The sequence below is a fragment of the Dermacentor albipictus genome, chromosome 5 (assembly GCF_038994185.2).
Source record: "Dermacentor albipictus isolate Rhodes 1998 colony chromosome 5, USDA_Dalb.pri_finalv2, whole genome shotgun sequence".
Classification (NCBI taxonomy): Eukaryota; Metazoa; Arthropoda; class Arachnida; order Ixodida; family Ixodidae; genus Dermacentor; species Dermacentor albipictus.
In genome coordinates, this window is record NC_091825.1 from 79,793,853 (window position 1) to 79,812,771 (window position 18,919).

General features: G+C 46.1%; 1 protein-coding gene across 1 annotated transcript in view; it reads right to left on the reverse strand.

Annotated features, from left to right (window-relative positions):
* The window catches only part of LOC135910809 (protein Skeletor, isoforms B/C-like), a 38,333-nt gene extending 19,414 nt beyond the window's left edge, over positions 1–18,919 (reverse strand). The window contains exons 1-2 of the mRNA XM_065442930.1: positions 18,761–18,919; positions 710–764 (exon numbers count right to left, since the gene is read on the reverse strand). Of these exons, the coding sequence (XP_065299002.1) occupies positions 710–764; positions 18,761–18,860 (155 nt within the window). The 5' untranslated portion in view covers positions 18,861–18,919. The remainder of the gene's footprint in view (positions 1–709; positions 765–18,760) is intronic.

Genomic DNA, 18,919 nt, shown 5'->3' on the forward strand with positions numbered 1-18,919 from the left:
ATGATGACGTAGGGATCATTGCATTAAGTCAGACCATTATATGGCTAACCATAGGAATATTTCTCAAATACATGGTCTGCACTAATGAGCGACGATCAGCAACACTAAACTGTAAACTTCGCACAAAGGGCAACCGCGTTTGTCAGAAATCCTGTAATAATGATGCAGACAAGAGCCATCAACCGCTAGCAATACCGATACAACTTGTCCTCTAGACTATAACTCATAAGCTAAACGAGCGCGTTCTGTATCTCGATGGGCAATACAAAGGCTAATGACGCCAGAAAAAAAGATTTGATATCTGTCCATGCGTCTCTGTTTTAAACACCTTTATTGCTGGAAGCGCCATTTAGCAGTGTATGTGCTGGTGATTACAGTGTTTCGCCGTCCTATACGAAAGCGTAATAATACCTTTCAACGAGTCACGTCTAATGGCTACAAACAGTCGAACAATTTATCTTAAAATATAGATGTGTAAGATTCAATTATTGTGATGACTCTGTGCAGTCAGTTAACACTACTCGCAAGGTCTGCTCTCGCTTTTGCTCACACTGAGTTTCCTATGAGAACCACGTTTCTCTAATTTCGCAGGTGATTGAATTGTATTACAGCCACTAGTGTTTCTCCGGAGTGAACCATGCAGTTTTCTTAAAGCAATTACACTGCAGCGCTAGAAAGAAGAAACGAGCTGTGTAGGCAAGATTCTTACCGATGTGGTCTCAGCAAGTTGAGGCGCTGTTCTTCATCTGCCACAAAGCCGCCTCCTGGAAAGAAAAAAAGAAAGATATTTAAGCCACGAACTTCTTCTACACAGGAAACAGAAGGCGAACAATGTGGCATGTGCAGCATTTTGGAGCTGCCTGCGACGTTGTTTTCTTTAGCAGGCATTTTCATGCAGCCAAGATATATATATATATATATATATATATATATATATATATATATATATATATATATATATATATATATATATATATATATATATACAACGCACAACGTTGTGATGCAGTTCGCGGGCTTTATTGCATGGGTGTCTGATGTCCATGACCAGTTGTTGCCTCGTGCATGGCGAATTTGTGACGCTACAGGGCCGCTCTTGAGTCCGTGAAGATGGCCCAAGACTGGTCTGTGTGGTCTATGACGTAAATAAAAGCTGCCCGCCGTGCGCGCAGGCGAATGAAGCTAGCGTGAACAATCGGTAAACATGCGAACCACAGATGAACAAAAGAGAGTACAAATGTTGAAATTAAGGCAACGGTCTTTTTGTTTACTGCTACTTATAATGAAGGCATCCTCTGTAATCTCCAGTTATTCTTTTCCGCAAGCTAAAGACCTCAGGAATCCAGTAAGCGGAATGCTGTATGAAATACATATCGTGATACAAAGAAGTGATACATATCGTGATAACAATGAAAAACAGCCTGATCTACATCATCCTTCACCTCCTCCATAGGTCAGGTTAGACGTGACCTACAATCAACCAATTTATACGACATCAGTTACGGATGTTCATGGCAAGAATCTTAAGCCTTCGATGGGTGTCCGGCACGTAAAACTTCTTAAGGCAGTATAATTGAATACTTCTGTGCCATGTATTTACATACACGTAGGTATTGTAGGATGTAATATGTACTGCAGAATATATGTGCATGTAGTTAATTATATTTCAACGTATAATGTAAGCAACAGAGGAAACAATGGAACAGTGCTATTACCGGAAGAAAGAGGCGGTTTTGAGACTGGATGTTCGCGTGTTGCCGATATATTACGCCCCAGAATATACACATCATAACAGGCTATGCCAGATTGGTTGATTCTTGCAATATTTTAGCTTTATGCGTTAATTTGTTCACTTTCAATCTTCTTTGTTTAACTAGTTTAGTCACCGGAGTTTAATTTTGATTATCGGCATAGCCAGCTGACTGGTGGTCCATTTTCCAGTTATCTAATTGTTAAATAAACTACAACGCACTTAATGGAAACAACCTAGAGGAAAAATACAATTCCGCACATCGCTTTCGAAAGCTATAATTCTGCGTAGCCGTCTGTAGCCGTTAGATGCCACTTGCTGTCAACTGAGCCGATATGCTCCTGGCACGAAGCCGACGAAGGCTCGCAGCGTTGGTGTGTGAAAAAAAAAAAGAAAGAAAGTTGACAAGTGTCTCCTCAGGAGCTGTGGGTGAGGCGATATGTCGAGGAAAGTGATACATCCTCGTCAGTGAAAGTTCTGCCAATGCGTGAACATTCCCGCCTATCAGAATTGAAAGATACAGCCCCGGCTTTAGAAATACTCGTGCATTGCGGCATCGTCGCGATGTCTAAACTCTTCCCGCCATCATCACCACCTGAGTAGCTCTTCTCTCGACAAGCAGGCGTTTCGTTTCCTCCTTTCTTTTTTTTAACCCGTTAGGCAGACACGCACGTCAGATGATAAAGGCAGGGTTTGCATGCAGAAGCTATCAGGTGAAAAAAAAATGAGGCCAATAAAAAAAAACACTGACACGCTCCAAATCATGCGCTACGAGTGATGGCGGTGTGAAAGGCGACAGGGTCGCAGCGGTTCACCCGGAAGGAGGCGACCAGCTGCGTGAAAACGCTTAGCGGCGATGTGACTTCACGGATGGCCTGTCGCCGGACAAGACACGAGGCCGCGCGGAACGGCCGACGAAGATGCGTGTCAATCGAGTGCGACGAAAGACGTGTCGTGGGTCTCCACGACGAAGCCCCGCTGCTCGTCCCCGAGCTACCACAACGAGGACGGGCTCGCGCAACGCCGCCGGCGTCTTCGTGCGCGCTTTGCGTGAAACAGCTTAGTAATCATCGCAATATAACGTACCAAGTGCAACTCCAAAAAATTTCATAACATTATACCACATTACATGGGAGTGTACAAGAAACCAGGCATTCCACAAGCACAAAACACCAAGTGCGTAGCAATGGGAGAGCTGGCTCACCAGCCGCGAGCTAGGGGCTCAAAGAGCTCTAATAGCGCACGCGTGCGAGGCGGCCCGGCTCAGTGGAGCCCTGGACTAGGAGCCCATCCATGGCTGAAGAGGACCCAAGCTTCAAGAATGAAGACTTCGGCCTCGACCCGCTAAAACCTTAAAAGAGTCAATAAAGTTTTCCATTCCATTCCATTCCATTCCATTCATCACCAGAAACGCAACAAGGAATGTGCCACTGTTAGTCACTTCAAGCTCCCATCTTCCTGTCAACGCCTCTCTTGTTTTGGTCTAATATCTTCATTTATCCTGAGCACTGTATTTAAGGAAATAATGCGAAACTTACACCGGAATCCTACTTGAGTTCTGCAGCATTCTTATTAAAAATACGAAGGAAAAGATGTCGTTACTACGTCCTGGGAAACTGAGCAGCACAAAACGGACAAGGATGGACACACATGTGACAGCGTACGGCGCTACGCGAGTTCCTTATTTTTTCGTGACTAATGTAATGGCGAGCCCGTAGCGTTGGAACGCACGAGAGGATGAGCGGCTGACAGATTAGGTCAGTCGCTTGTCTTTTGCGCGAATGTATACCTGCAAACATAGATACTGCTAGTTGGGTTGCCAAGCGTGAGCATTCGTGCCCATTCAACCGGCGCGCCATTCAGCAGACGCCACATCAAGGCAAAGCAGAAGGCGTAAATCGAAGGATTTACCGATGCCAGGTATAGGCTGGGACTCGGACGCACGATTTCCTGGCACTAGACAGGCGTATTTCATTCTTTATTATTCAAAAGTGTGATATCCATTTTCTGCAACTCAGACAAGTGCTGAGCGAACGCGATGCTTAAAATCAAAGCCTAAAAACAAATCTTAAGCCACCATCCGCTTCTATAGGGGTGTCGGTAAGAAAAAGATATGCATATCCCACGCACTGTGTGAATAGATGTAAGCGAAGCTTTGTCTGCTGTTTGCGTTCAATTACGTTATTTGGAGGTGATATATCGACGGCATACAACAGTCGTGACGTGATGTGAAATGTTACCTTGCCTGCTCCGCTTGTGTTTGTTATTCTTGCTTTCGTTCTTAGCCTTCGTCTCCTCGGCAGTAAGTGCACGTTTTGGCGCCATTCAGGTTTTTGCGTCGTAGCTGACAAAACTGCCTCCTCTCTTTCTCTCTATTCCTTCGCTAACATTCTCCCCACCTCCTCCCTCTACCGTCGTTGCTACGGCGCGTGAGCATGGAGACAAACGTGGCAGCTCCTGCACTACATTTGTGGGGGGTCACGCCTAGTTAGGAGTCCAGAGGGCACTGTGCACATGCGACGCGGTGCAGATGTTAACACGGGCTTCTCGGGTGGTATTTCCTTTGTGCCACACCCTTGTCATGTACTAACGCGATCACGTTAAGGGCCCCGCGTGGCAGAAGATCCGGTGTCGACGCCGCGGGCATCGCTTGGCGAATAATCATTCTGAACCACCGCCGCGTTGGCCCTCCACGTGGCGCGTACCTCGTCTTAGATTCTTTACAAAGTTATTCCTCTGAATATTGAGGATGGCAGCTCATAAACTAATGTCATCTAACAAAACACCGACAGCGCGTGCATTTTGTGTTTTTGTTACATGGCCGCGTCTCAACCACGTCTCGACGTGGCCAGCGTTAGCGGCGTGCAAGGCCACAGCTGCAGCCGTAGCAGAAATTCGAAGAAATAGCCAAAGAAAGCTTTCTTTAAGAAAGGAAGGCTTCAGTGGCTTTCTAGAATATTGTTGTTTCATATTAAGACTCACCTACCCCCGAAAGCGCATCAGCGCACGCTGTTTGCATCTCAGTATAAACTTCAGCAACGAATCAAAATGCACCGGAAGTTCGGGCACTTGTACGATGAACCTAGAAATAGTATGTGCTGCCGCCGGAAGTGCATTTGAAAAAGCGTCAACACAATCCAAATGTCAGTAACCATGTGAAATCGAAATAGCCGACAAACTGTTCCTATAGCGGCAACTTTCAGTTGTTGAGTGCACAAAATAGCTTATTTCATACTAAAAGGTTAAGCTAAATCCCGCGATTACTATAAAGCGCCTGCACAGTTTTCTGCTGCCTGTGCTGCTTTCGTTCTTGCATTTCGCATGGTACTTTACGTATTCGAACCTATTGAGTTATGAATTATGACGAGCCATTGGTAAATCTCTTAGGCTACGCACTCCGATAAATACGGTATGCAGAATGCACAAAAAATATATATCTTATTCTCAAGCACTCGTAATTGGGTCACATCTGCCATCTGCTTGCCACAACAAAGAATAAATAATACTGAACACTACACAGCGAAACATTTCCTTGTCGCACGAAAATTTGTAAAGTTTTTTATTAGAATGGTAGGGTGGATTAGTCATGTGAGAGTGCACGCATTTTAGTTCGGGCAATGTAAAGACATGCATTCAGTACATGTATCACTCGTTCCATGTCGCACTGTCCATCCTGAGGTAAACAATGACGTATTTGCCCTGCCCGAAACATTGCGCTTTCGCGATAACCAAGAAAAAGTAAATGAATCTCGAAATAAAGAATACAAATAGATGCCTAGAGAGCTGACGGCGCAACGATAGAGAAAATACCTAGTAAAGATACATTAATCATTTTACGCGATAATTCACATTGGGATTGGATGCTCAATACAAGTCACGGGGCTAAAGGGCCATGAATTAAAGCATTACAGAAGTGAAAATAACGAGCTCGGTGGCGCCAGGTACCGCCCCGTTTCAAAGGGACTGCTCATAATATCCCTTCATCTATCAATAGAGTAAAGGAAGAGCGTCGAGTTAAAGCCCTTCCAGTCGCGGCTGCCAACACGAGTGACGGTCGTACTCAACGGCCGCGGCTGCCAACACGAATGACGGAAAGGGACCACAGCGAGCGATGCACGCTCTGTTTCCGCGAACATGTCTCCGGACAATGAGGCACGGCTGACCCATTTGGCGTCTCGCCGTCCCCTGCTTCACCGACGCTCTCGGTCCGAGCGAGACATCGGCCATCTACCAGCACTCGTCTGCCTTTTCGTGTAAGCGAGGTGTGACAGCCCTGAACGCATGCGAGGGCAAGAAAGACCCGACCATCGCCGTGACCTTCCGGCATACTCGCAACGACCTCATGGAACGTTTCGCGCGCGCAAGTGAAAAGGCCGTCAACTTACTCACGAGAGTGAAAGCCGAAACAAGTGCCCCGAGGAAGAAGGCAGCTTATGGGTTGTGCAGGCTGCCAAGTGGTTGCCTCGCAAATTATGAGGCTAAGAGAGCGATTAAAACGGAGGCAGGTGGTCACCGCAGAGAAGTACGTCCGTAACAATACTTACTAACGATACAGGGGACTTTTGGAGTACGTTATAATTTTGTGCGCTTGTCACGCAAGAGCCTCTGGTTCGGGGCGGTATTTACGAAGGCCTGCTCATTGGCCTACCGCATTGGAATGGGGGATGCGCCCATGTGCGACTCTTGCAGAAGCACAGAAACAATTGAACACATCCTATGTATCTGTCCCCCGCACGACGTCGAACGCGGAGTTATCCGGACAGCACTGAACCAGCTGGACTCTAGACCATTTCCCGTAATGAAGATCCTTGGACCCTTGCCGTTCGCGTCGATGGAACAGAAAGCCACGAAAGCGTTCTTGGAATACCTCAAGTCGACAGGTCTTGGGAACCGTGTGTAGACTCAGTGCCAACCTTCCACTGTGCGCGAAATTGTGATCTCTCTCTCACCCCTCTCTCTCTCTTCATCCCAATACCCTTCTCCCAGTGCAGGGTAGCAAACCGGACGCACGCCTGGTTAACCTCCCTGCCTTTCCTGTTTTCTATTCTCTCTCTCTCTGTAACGCAAAGTGTGAGGACCTTCGTATCTGCAAATAATTTATCAGAGCTGAGAGTTGCTGTCAAATTTATTACCAAAACCTATTCACGCAATACTTACTCGCCACTGTATTCAGAACGTGCGTTTCACCTCCTCCCCACTCCGCTTCAATTACATTGCCACTGTGTCAACAAGTCTTTGCCATGTCATATCTGGCACTTCCATCTATTACAAACAAAAGAAGCACTCCAATTCAGCTCAGAAAAGCAAACTTCCTCAAGAAATATTGGTTCGCAGAATAATAACAGTACAGCGAATCATGCGCCTTAGTATATATTACTGAGGATTTCGCCGCGAAATCTATCCAACATCTATGCACCATTGTGAAACATAGTTCCAGCGCACATTTCAACAAGGACGAGGCGAGAAAGACAACACAAACACCTCGCCTCGTCCTTGTTCAAATGTGCGCTGGAACTATGTTTCACAATGCTAATCATAACCAACTAGCCCAGCTGTCCATACTTAGCGATCTATGCAACATTCGGATTCGGGACTTGTCCTCACTCCCACTTGTCAGCAGAATTCTCAAAAGCATTCCTTGCTCTCGGGCACAGGTCCTTGGCTTTCACGCAAGGAAGCACAAGGCCGTCAGAATGCTGGAAACACCTTCACGCATGGATTTCCTGAAGGACACGCCGTCATATTTGTTGCTATAGACGCTGGCAAGCTCCATATGTAACAGCGTCTTTTGCGACGCTTCGTCGAAGCACTCAAGCATGCGTGACTACTCAGAGTTAGGCGGCACGACACCTGCAGATTCAGAGCTGCAACAAGGTGAAACAAAACAACACGCCTGCCGCTCTGCTAACAGCAGCGGCCTCATGTTCTATCCTCTCTCTCTCACTCTGCCTGCATGCTCTTTCAATGAATACTGAAACTAACAAACGTTCGAATCCTCGAGCTTTGTCGAATCCGACCATAACTTCAGTTTTATTGACCATTCAGAGCTTAACGTGCAGCTCCTCAGAAGTATTTATAATGAAACGCATGAAAATACGTCATAATAATGCACGCCCCTCCCCGCCCCGCACGTGCGCGTGTCTGTGTGTGTGCGTGCGTGAGTGAGTGCGTAAGCGCGTGCGCGCGTGTGCGTGTGCGTACGTGTGTGTTTGTTCTTTTACGGTGATATAAAATATAGGAACGCAAAGATACCGTACGTTACCCTACACTGGAAGGTGTGGAGGGAGGACGAAGAATGATAAGCAAGAAATGGAGAGAGAGAGAGAGAGAGAGAGAGAGAGAGAGAGAGAGAGAGAGACCGAGCACATGCAGGCTGTCTCTGAGGTTCATAGCACTGCATAAGAGTTAGCACCTTTTGGTGCTAAGGTCCGTCGGGCAGGTTTGTTCTCCGTAAGAAGTGCATTGCAGTAACACACTCGTATCCCTCTGCTGTAAAGGCATATGGGGGTGGTATTCCAAAATAATTTGTTCTGAAAATGGCGTATAGCAGTAGAGAGCGACTGCTTCTATACACGGTGTTGATCACAGTTGCACAAATGATGTTAAAGTGTTTCCTCGCCACCCTAGCCTCCACAAGCAGAACTGTGGGCCGTTACAATGCGTAAGGCAAATGGCCGCAGCTTCAAGCTTTCTTTCAACACGGGGCGTAGATGAAGTACTAATGGGAAACATTCGGAAGTAGAACACACGATTTTCTTGGGGATATTGCAAAATGACAATGCCAAAAGCATGGTACGGTTGGGTACAGCTGCGATCCCGACGAATCGCAGCCTGGAAGCAGTGTGATTCTAAGTACGTGTGACGAAAATAATAATATGTAGAAATAACTGCAATTTCAACAATTTCATTTAGACGGAAGGCAAAAAAATCGCCAAGTGGCAACAAATTAAACGACAGAAGAAAGAAGAATGATGTCACAATTTCTGAGCACATGCGTATGTCATTACAGTTCTTCGAAGCCATATCCACAATGATTGAGAAGTCTTCATTCAGCAATAAAAAAAAAAACCTCGTCTTACGGTCTACAACAAGCATCGTTGAAATTTACAAACGTGATTGATTCACAAGTGTGCCCAGTTTGCAGCGTAGCTGTGCTACCTGTGCTAGGCTAATGGGTGCACTCCAACAACACGCGGATCTGCGCCTTCCTCTTTCCGACCATACCTGCTTGTTGCGAAACTTGGACAATAATATCTCGACGATGAAGCGAATGATAAGAACGCTAAAGTGAAAGAACGATGGTTTTACGCAGCTCGTGGCAACGTAATAAACACAAAGAAATTAAGTGCTGACCATATACAGATGAGAGAATGCGTGTTCTTGCCTCTCAAGCTGTCACAGACGCGGCATTGTGTCAGTGCGGTACGACAAAGCGTCAGACGCACGACGCTCCTATCAACTGTTCTCGAAACAGCCGGTTCAATGAACGTATCAACTGCAGGGAATCGAGGGAACAGGAACCACATCTTCGCTGCCTTCGTTGACGATAAGCGCATTTACATTGTCCTTGTCCGCAGTTTGCTTAAACACGAGCATAATCCACAGATACGGAAGCGCGTTTCGTGATATTCTTTCACTTTACGAGAGCTTTTGAGTCCGCGGCCTTGGCGCGTGACTTGCTCTCCCGTGTAAAAAAAAAGAAAGAAGCCCGTCGCTACAGCGGCAGGCTCTGCAATGCGACGCACGGGCTACCGGCTTTCCCCTGGCGTTGTATCAGCATCGTCCTGCCAACTTGGAGCGCGGCCAAAAGGAGAATCTCCGGAAGAGTGTTGCTATACCACGCGGTGTCTCTATCTGGCTTTCTTGCCACCTTGCTTGCCATTGCTTTTGCGTACAGGCGAATACGGATGATTTACGATGACAGCTCGACTTTCGAGAAACATGCTCGTGGGAACGAGGCGACGTGAGTTGAGTGGGCTCTTCCGCAAGCTTTAGACGACAGGTCGTAGATTTTGGTGGTAGTCTGCATTAGCGAAGCCAGGATTTTTTTTTTTTCAAAGTATCATGTATGCTCCCAAGGGCACCTGCTCACTCGTAGTCACTGTCGCTAAGATTACCTCGGATGCTGAGGAAGGTGACGAAATAAAAACAAATAAATCAGCCGGCTTAGACGATTCTTGGGGAGTGAACTTGACCGAGACAAACGTTACCACATCGCAAGCCACAGTGCCCCTCAAGATTTTGCAAAGTTCAATTAATGCCACGCGAATTGCTCCCACTGTACTTACAGTTCACGTAAACACAACCACAGCGACCGCGACATGGCGACGACATGGTGACAAGAACGGCACGAGAATGATGGGATGACGACAGCGACGGTGCATAACCGAACAGAGGGATGGACTGAACGCCCCGAATTTCGAACTTCGAAGGGCCACCTCAGTAAAAACCGTACGAATGCAACAAAGCAAAATAAATATTGTGTCATAAAAGTATAATGCTAGCCTTTCCCCCATTTCCATAAAAAGGCGAAGTCGTTTATCAACAATATGCCCTCTTGGGTGAATTGTTTTACTCTTTACAGTTTGTACTGCGCAAACGAGAACCCCAGAGCACTGGGGTGTTGTCCTCGTTTTCATTAACACCATCGTTCAAAAATGAAACATTTGCCTTCCGCACAGCTCTAAACCGCCTACACGGAAGAAGTTTCTTATTGAACAATGCAGATCGTGGGGCCCTGGATTCGCATATCGCATCTTCAGAGGGCCGCAATGGTGCTGCCAGAATTCTTGAACGCGGCCGGACTCAGCGATCATCCGTGACACAGCGCTGAGAACTTTAATGACGTCGGCGACAACAATGCATGCCGAGTGGTGTCTTTCTCTGAATTTTTTCTTGCCCTTTTCGGAGCTCAGATCTGGAGCTTTTGCATTATGTTGCCTCTCAAAGCACGCTTTCATTTTAATTTATAAGCATTTACGTTTATCATTTTCTCGCTATCTCTACAAGCCCAAATGTGTTGAACTGCCGTTGAGTTCTTCGAGCCGTACACTCAGTTTCGGAAACAGTCCGGTATACAATGAGTTCCCAGGCAAATGCTCTGGCTGCGCATCCAAACTTCAGGCTGCGGGCTCAAAGAGCGACGAACTCCGGCTCATTTTTCTGCTGCACTTGGCCCCCAAATGTTTGTCTCCACAATTCAAAACACTTCTGAATGCTCTTTTTGTTGCAAGAGGGACAAGCGAAGAAGGTATTTAATCACTTGCCCTTTGTAGTCACCAAATCAATATTTTTTTTTAAAGACGGAGAATGCGGCCTACACCGGCTCAAATGATTAATATTCGATGTGTGGACATTTTGTGTGGAGCACCGACAGAAAAAAAAAAGAAGGTATGGTCTTTCGGAACCAACAGCCAGTAAATCAGTTCGAGACTAGAGGTCAGGACACTGTCTAGTGTCCAAACCTTACCGTTATTTCCTGTTCTATGCTAATCTGAACCCGTCTACAACCCCCGTACTTTGCGCGCACAAACTTCTTTACAAATTTAAGCAATAAAAATTCGGCAAAAACATGGCCATGTTATGAATGAATAATAAATGTATCTCACTGGCTCATGTTTGATCAATGCTCAGCAGCTGCCAAGGGTCTATGCATGGCGACCCAGCGCAAACATTGTTCCTGTAGGGCCGGCATTGCCAGTAGCCCCGTTAAAGCAAACTAGCTACAACCCCGTGTACGAACAACCTTCATCAAAGAAACTTTCTGAGAGATTTGCAAACACTTTATCGTACCACTTGCAATGTCCCTTAGCATACCCACATCGTGGCAAAAGCTTTCTGCGCTTCACTTTATTCTTTATCACCACGACGATGCCAGACCTCTGTCGCCACACACATACGCACACATGCATGCATACACGCACACACGCACATTCGCGTGCACACACGCACACAGAAAACTTCCCAAAGGTCGATGCAAAAAAACGGTTCCAAATGTGGACCAAGCGCACACTCAAACCGGTCACGAAGCCTAAGTGAGGGGAAAATAAAAGTGGTTAAGAATTCAGTCATATTATAGTCACTGGTCTATTCCCGTCTATATATCTAAACGATAGGTGCGATGATAGCAGCACACGATCTGCTCCCATAATGTAGCGCGCTTAGAGGAAGTACCTAACCATGGCAACCTCCACCGCCGTCTTGCAGGACTGTGTAGAAGTCTATGATTAGAACGTGGCTTGTTGCTATTCCAATGGGCAATGGTAGACGACGCAGCCGTAATACTCGCTGCACCCGTATCCCAGTGCGCTGTTACAGCAAGATTACAGATATTACCGTAGCGGTGTGATCCCGAAGCATGTAGTTTAGCTACGTGCAAGACAAAGTAGTTAGATACGCGATGGCTGGCCGATCACCCGGCATCTTCCTCTACAAGGAACCGGTCTTCTTGCCACTGGTGCAAAGCGCTGTACTTATGCTTTAGGGGGGAGGGGGGTGGGAATAAGGTTAACCCAGTCGCAGCAATGTATACGGAGCCTACGTCGACTACTATTTGCACGCGCTCGCGCAAACACGTGCTAAACGAACGCATGTCCGTTCATTCGTCCGACCGACTGAGCGTGTCTACTTCTTCACTGCGCAAACGGGCACGTTGCGAGTTTGCACAACGTTCCTCCTTAGTTGCACAGCGTCACGCGGCATGAATTTACGAATCAAACACAATTATATATATATATATATATATATATATATATATATATATATATATATATATATATATATATATATATATATATATATATATATATATATATATATATATATATATATATATACACATATATATATATATATATATATATATATATATATATAGAGAGAGAGAGAGAGAGAGAGAGAGAGAGAGAGAGGTTGCGCTTGTACAGTATATTTCACCAGCATATTGGCAGGGGGACAGTCTTTGTCCGCCAGCCGAAACGTTAGTAAAATATACAGTGCAAATCCAGGTTACGTCGTGCTCTCTCTTTTTCTTCATTATATTAGTGAAACTAGAAGCGCGATATTCTCAGCATATATATATATATATATATATATATATATATATATATATATATATATATATATATATATATATATATATATATATATATATATATATATATATATATATATATATGGGCTACAACATACCTAAAGAAAAACCCCCATCTGAGTCCGCAAAGCATACTTGAGCAAAGTCTTGTGGCTCAAAGGCCTACCGTCATTGTCGCTACTACGCATGTTCAGTGCGCTCCTGCTTAACGTAAGAAAAAGAAAAGTTACTCTGCGCAACGTCTACAATTAAAATCACAATATAAATTACTGATCGGTGTCTATTTGATGGCAGTCGACGATTTTGCTCTTCGAGCCCACAGCTGTAGTGCGGATCTGACTGGTTTTGCAGTCGACAATCATAATCAGAAAAAGTGTATGCGTGAAAAGTATTCATATTACACTCTGCTCTCAGAATCAACAAGGGCTTGATTGTGCGATTTCAAACTTTGTACCGCTGGAAATTGGGGTACGTTACTTAACGAGGTAAAGTTTATTTAAAACGCTTTCCTCTGTCATGGCAACGAAAACGGATCGCTTTTCCACGCACGCATACACACAAGGCATAATAGGGCCGAAAACAAGATAGGTGTACGAAAACAGACGCGCGCATTTCACCAAGAGCGAACAGCGTCTTCTTATGGTAATCGATTTGCATTGTTGCTTATAGGAGTAGGCACGTGTGACTAAAAGTCACACGCAGCGATCACTTATTCGCAAACAGCTAGTGAAAGCCGCGCTCTATATGACAGCGCGCTCTTGTGTACGAATCAATAATTCGAACACGCAAGCATGTTTTTTTTGTTTGTTCTTTTTTTACAACCACGTGTCGCGCGAGTTCCTCCACGCTCCGCACGCATCAGCGCGACTGGACTCGTTAGCAGCCCAAGGCTCGACTTTCCGGATGTCATTACGTGGGGCCAGGAAAGGAGTGATTTCCGAAGTAAATCGAGTGATAGCGACCCGTACCGCAGTTTAGGTGTGATTATATCTCACCCGTAAAATGCGGAAAAGGGGGTCTAATTAGGCTAGCAATTAAGCTGATGACATCAAATCGATTCGCCGGCATATCAAGCACGTCGAGTGGGGCAAAAAGAAAGCGAGAAGCAAAAGAACATCGTTAAACAAAAACGTTCTTGTGACAGGGTTCTCAATAACCCACTAAACGAAAGCAGTCACTCTCCCATGTGTGACGTTGGCGAGTACAACGAGTGTTTGGCGTGTGGCAGAGGAAAAACGTAAATATGAAGGTGAGAAATGCCAGTGGCACGTCCCCACAACGGTCGTTCACTCTCCTATACTTCGAGCACGTCGTAGCTCCGAGATCCGTGTGACCCCGGGACAAGAAGGTTACGCGGTCCGCGTAAAATAAGAAACAAATGAACAAAATCAACACGCTTTGCCACTAGCCCGTACCGAAAAAGGCAAAGAACCTCATTTGTTATAGTCCTTCAGTTTGAAAGCCCAATGGGCGTAACACAAGCTGGAATCGAGTGAGTTTTACGACTGATATTTTTAAAGAAAGGCTGATAAAAAAAATTTACAAGGGAAAACGAGCCATTTGTATCGCAACTTCCTTCATCTCAGATGGAGAAGCCATCACCACGACAACATGACTATGACTATTGCTTTTATTTGCAATTTGTTAAGAGAGTGGACCGCAACTATACCTCACACCAAGCATGTCATTCATGTTATTATTTAACAATATAGTGACCGAATAACCGTAGTTGGAGAAGTATGGGAAGAGGCCTTTGCTCTGCAGTGGGCATAACTAAGCTAATGATGATGGAATAAAGTGCGGAGTAAAATGAGGTGAGTGGGCGAGTGGGGTTCAACGCTGCGCGTCTGAAAAGATTAGACCCTCTGAAGAGTCAAAGATAAAGTAGCCTTGCACGTTTTGCGAACCAGAACCTCCCTTAAGTTCGGGTATCTTGATCGCGCCCGTTCTTATGCCCATACTGGCACCTACCTCCAGCTCAGTCACTTCATGCTTCAATAAATAAAGGTTTCTGTGAGGCCTTCAGTAGCACTGAAGGCCGCAGCTGTTGCGAACATTGTTGAAGAGATATTACGTATTGTAATAAGTAAAGGGCGACGAAAGTACAATACACACTGGCTACAGACGACGCTTCGCATGTCACGCGCTGAGGTCACCGGGTCGGTCATTTCCGTTATGTGAAACGGTGCAGGTCACCTGTGTTGTCTTCGATGACAGGAATTACCGGGGTAATCACAATGTGTTTTCTTATACGAGATCCTGCTCTTTTTGTTCCTCATGGCTCAACGTAGTCAAACCACAAATGTCCGTAAGGAAATATTTTGCACAAATAAGGTACATAATAGAGCCGAAAACAAGCTAGGTGTACGAAAACAGACGTCCGCATTTCACCAAGAGCGGACAGGGTCTTCTTATGGTAATCGATTTCTATTGTTGCTTATAGGAGACGCATCAGTTGTCTTTTAACCACCACTTAAAGACAGCATCATTACAATGAAATGAAGAAGAAGAAATGACGTCGATGGAATGACGAAGGTGGTGCGATGACGATGGCCTGCCGGCAGGCTGACAGTGGGATGGCGACTACTGTGTGACGACGATGGCCTGAGGATGACGTCATGACGAGAGTCGGATGATGAAGTCGTGACGAGAGTGACGGCATCACGACCACGATTACATACCTAGTGGCCTGAGCTGGTAGGGAACTTGGGTCACTGGGTCTGCGCAAGGGGCTATATAGACAGATAAATATACTCAAAAGCCAGAAGTAGGGAATTTATTCTTATCGAATTAAACATGGCGGCGTGAGAGGTGGCTTGGAGGTTGACGATGGCTGGACATATTATGGCCCTTTCGGCTTCGTTAAATACTAACACCGAAGAAAAATGATTTCGCACTACCGAACTTGCAGTAAGGAAAACGTATAGATGAATAGGGAGGAAAAATTGACCCGACATCCTACTGAAATGCCTTCGAGACCAGATCTTCGGTATTAAAACTCTAGTAGCCCGTTGCGTCACACAATCAGGAAAGAGAGCCTGTGCCGCTATGTGGCATAAAGGGACCATAAAATTTATTACATAATTCCCGGCTTCAATCCTGAGCCTACTCTGTGACATGCATAATAACCATCCAGTCACTTCGCTTTCTTGTTTTTGTCGGGTGCAGGCTTTTATCACAAGATCTATGGTACGCGCAGCAGAGAACACGAGTGGCTCGATGCGAGTACACATGGAACGCGGCGGTACGCATGCCGATGAACACTCGTCGAAGTTTCCTCGACTGTGCGCTCATCGGACGACAGCTGGCTCAACATCTCGCCGCACAAAAGAACGCCCCAAATCCAAGGTAGCACGTACCTATTTTTCAACGAGCTCGATTAGCTCAGCGTACACCAAAAGTAGCGTGTAAGTAGGCTTTGAAGATAAAAACAACCTAGGCATAGAAATGTCAAGTGCCAGAGACGAAAGAAAGGATAAAGGCGGGGAAGTTTACTAGTAGAAACAACCCGGTTTGTTACCCCGCACTGGGGACGGAGGATGGGGTGTAAGGAAAAATGAGAAGAAAATAGAGACAGTGACAATAGACAGGATCATAGCCGTTCCTAGAAGATTTTAAAACGTTTAGCACTCTTAGTTGCTAGAAGTCACTCGTGCAAGGTTTGTTGTCCTTATGAATTGTGGCAATGAATTCGTATAGCCCTCTGTAGCATACGGCTTATGATGTTGGTGCTCTCAAACGATTTGTTCCAGCAGTGATTAATGCGAGATAGCGCAGTGGCGAACAATAGCCTCTCTTCACTGGGCTCAGGACAGCCGCAGGAAACGTAAACAAAGGCCTCCTCACGACCATAGTCGCCACAAGCAGTGTTGTCAGTCATTGCAATGTAAAAGGCAAGATACTTTGTAAATGCCACTCCTAGCCATAGCCGACAAGGAAATCCAGCCTTGCGTCGGCGGTGTACTCGTGGGATGCGAACGCGGAGTGGGAAAGGAAGCGGCAAACGTCGCAGGAGACATTTGCAGCTCACATCAGTCACACTGTACACCTCGGTCAGCCACACGCTGAGTTCGGTTTTCTGCGTCCATATATGAGTAGCCGACTGCGTAATGAAACCGACCGACTAATCGCCCAGTTACATTACCTGAGTGATGTTCTTAATAATCTTTGCCGCAGGAAGCGACGTCATTGCCTTCTGTCCAGAGTATCCGCAAGCGATGAATGATTCATGCGCGATTCGAAATGCCCCACACCTCCCCCACCCCTACGGCTGTTTTTCTCCTCTCTCTCTCTCTCTCTCTCTCTCTCTCTCTCTCTCTCTCTCTCTCGCTTTATCACTGCAGGCTCACAAGTACACGGCCGCCTTCTGAAGGCCGTGCCCGATGGGCGACCCCAGATTGAGGCAAATAGTGCATATCTCTGGCAAACCTGATAATAAAACTCGTGAACCGATCACTGGCGTCGTGTAGACTACCACCATTTTGGTTGTATTCTGCTTTTGTGGAGCGTGCTTTTGAAGGACTGCACGTTGCGATGAAAGAGATAAAAGAAATGCAAGCTAGTATAATTCTGCGACGGGGGCTGCTTGGTGAAGCCTGCTTCAAATCGTGTCTTCTTGTCACCCTAACTTATTTGTTATGCCTGAAGCAGCTGTTTAAGCTAGGCAATAAGAGCTAAAAGAAACTTCGACATATTTGTTTTAAATTTCAGTGCGGTTCCCCACAGATCTTATGTCCAGATGTTGAAGACAGCTATCGCTGTTATGAACCATTAGCTAATTGACTGTTGAACTGCATATTAAGACTTATACTAAGCACTGTACTGAGTAGCATAATATTTTGATTAGAGGAAAATAAACAAGTGTTTAATACAAGGTGAGTCATGAGGCATAGAAGCTAAGCCAGCTTCACTACAATTTCCTGTGAAAGATACATGTGACACATAAGAGAATAAAAAAAGTAACATCTCCTGCACCTCCCTTCAATTATTTACACGCCTGTTGTTTCTCAATGCGGCGGCATGACGCCGGTGTTTCTAGTAGCTGCCGCGGGCAGGACGAACTGGTGTCGGTGATTTCGCGCCAACATTCTGGCCGGATTGCTTTCTTCGTTTCTTTCCGCTAAGGCCTCATCTTTCTATTTCCTCTTTCCCGTTCCCCAGAGTACAGTAGCCAACCAAATGCACTTCTGGTTAACATCGCTGACTTCTCTCTTTATTTCCTCCTCCTCCTCCTTCTCCTATGGCGAGCTGTTAAAGAGTAACATACACGCGGCACTTTTTTGGTATCTGAGCATTTTTTATACTCGAACAAGGCTTCAGAATCACGTTTGAGTATCCCATCACGCCTTAATCAATCTCCGCCTATTATGGAACTAAAATTTTCCCGTCATCTGAACTCACTATGCCCGGAAGTAACGTTCAACGTGAGCAATACGGCTCCTTGTGATGCAGTGCCTCCCATGGCTATAGGGAAGAGAAGCGACTTTAGGCCAGTAGAAAATGTCACGCTGTCAAAGGCGGGATGGTCATCGCTCGTCATTCTAATGCTCGAAGCGACGCTGCAAACGTAGCTTATTGACAAAGCGCATTTCTTAACGTTCAAATCAATGCAAGCTATTAATAGCTCACGCGGAAACACCGGAACCGAATCGCTATTGCACTGCGGAAACGTTACGCTTATCTTCCTGCCAGGACTTCTCCGACACGCTGCGACTTCGGGCACTTTGTCGGTCAGCCGCTGTACTATGCCACAGAAAAAAAAAGCGTGCTCGAGAAAGTGATAGATGAAGTTGATAGGCTTCATAGGCCACGAGTGAATGTCGTGGCGGGAGGTCGTCACTTAGTGAAAACATAAAATCGCAGTCCCCAAGCGTCGCCGGCGTGTGTCGCTTCGAAAGATGGCCCCGGGCCACTCTCACCTGCTTCCGTCTTGGGCAGCAGAAGCGCTACGGCGCCGACTAGCAGCAGCACGGCGATGACGTTCGCCCTTGGAGAAGACATGGCTGCTCTACAACTCATCGCGCACCGTTCCACAAGTACCGACTGGGGCGAAGAGTTCGCGTCGCACAGCGCCGATC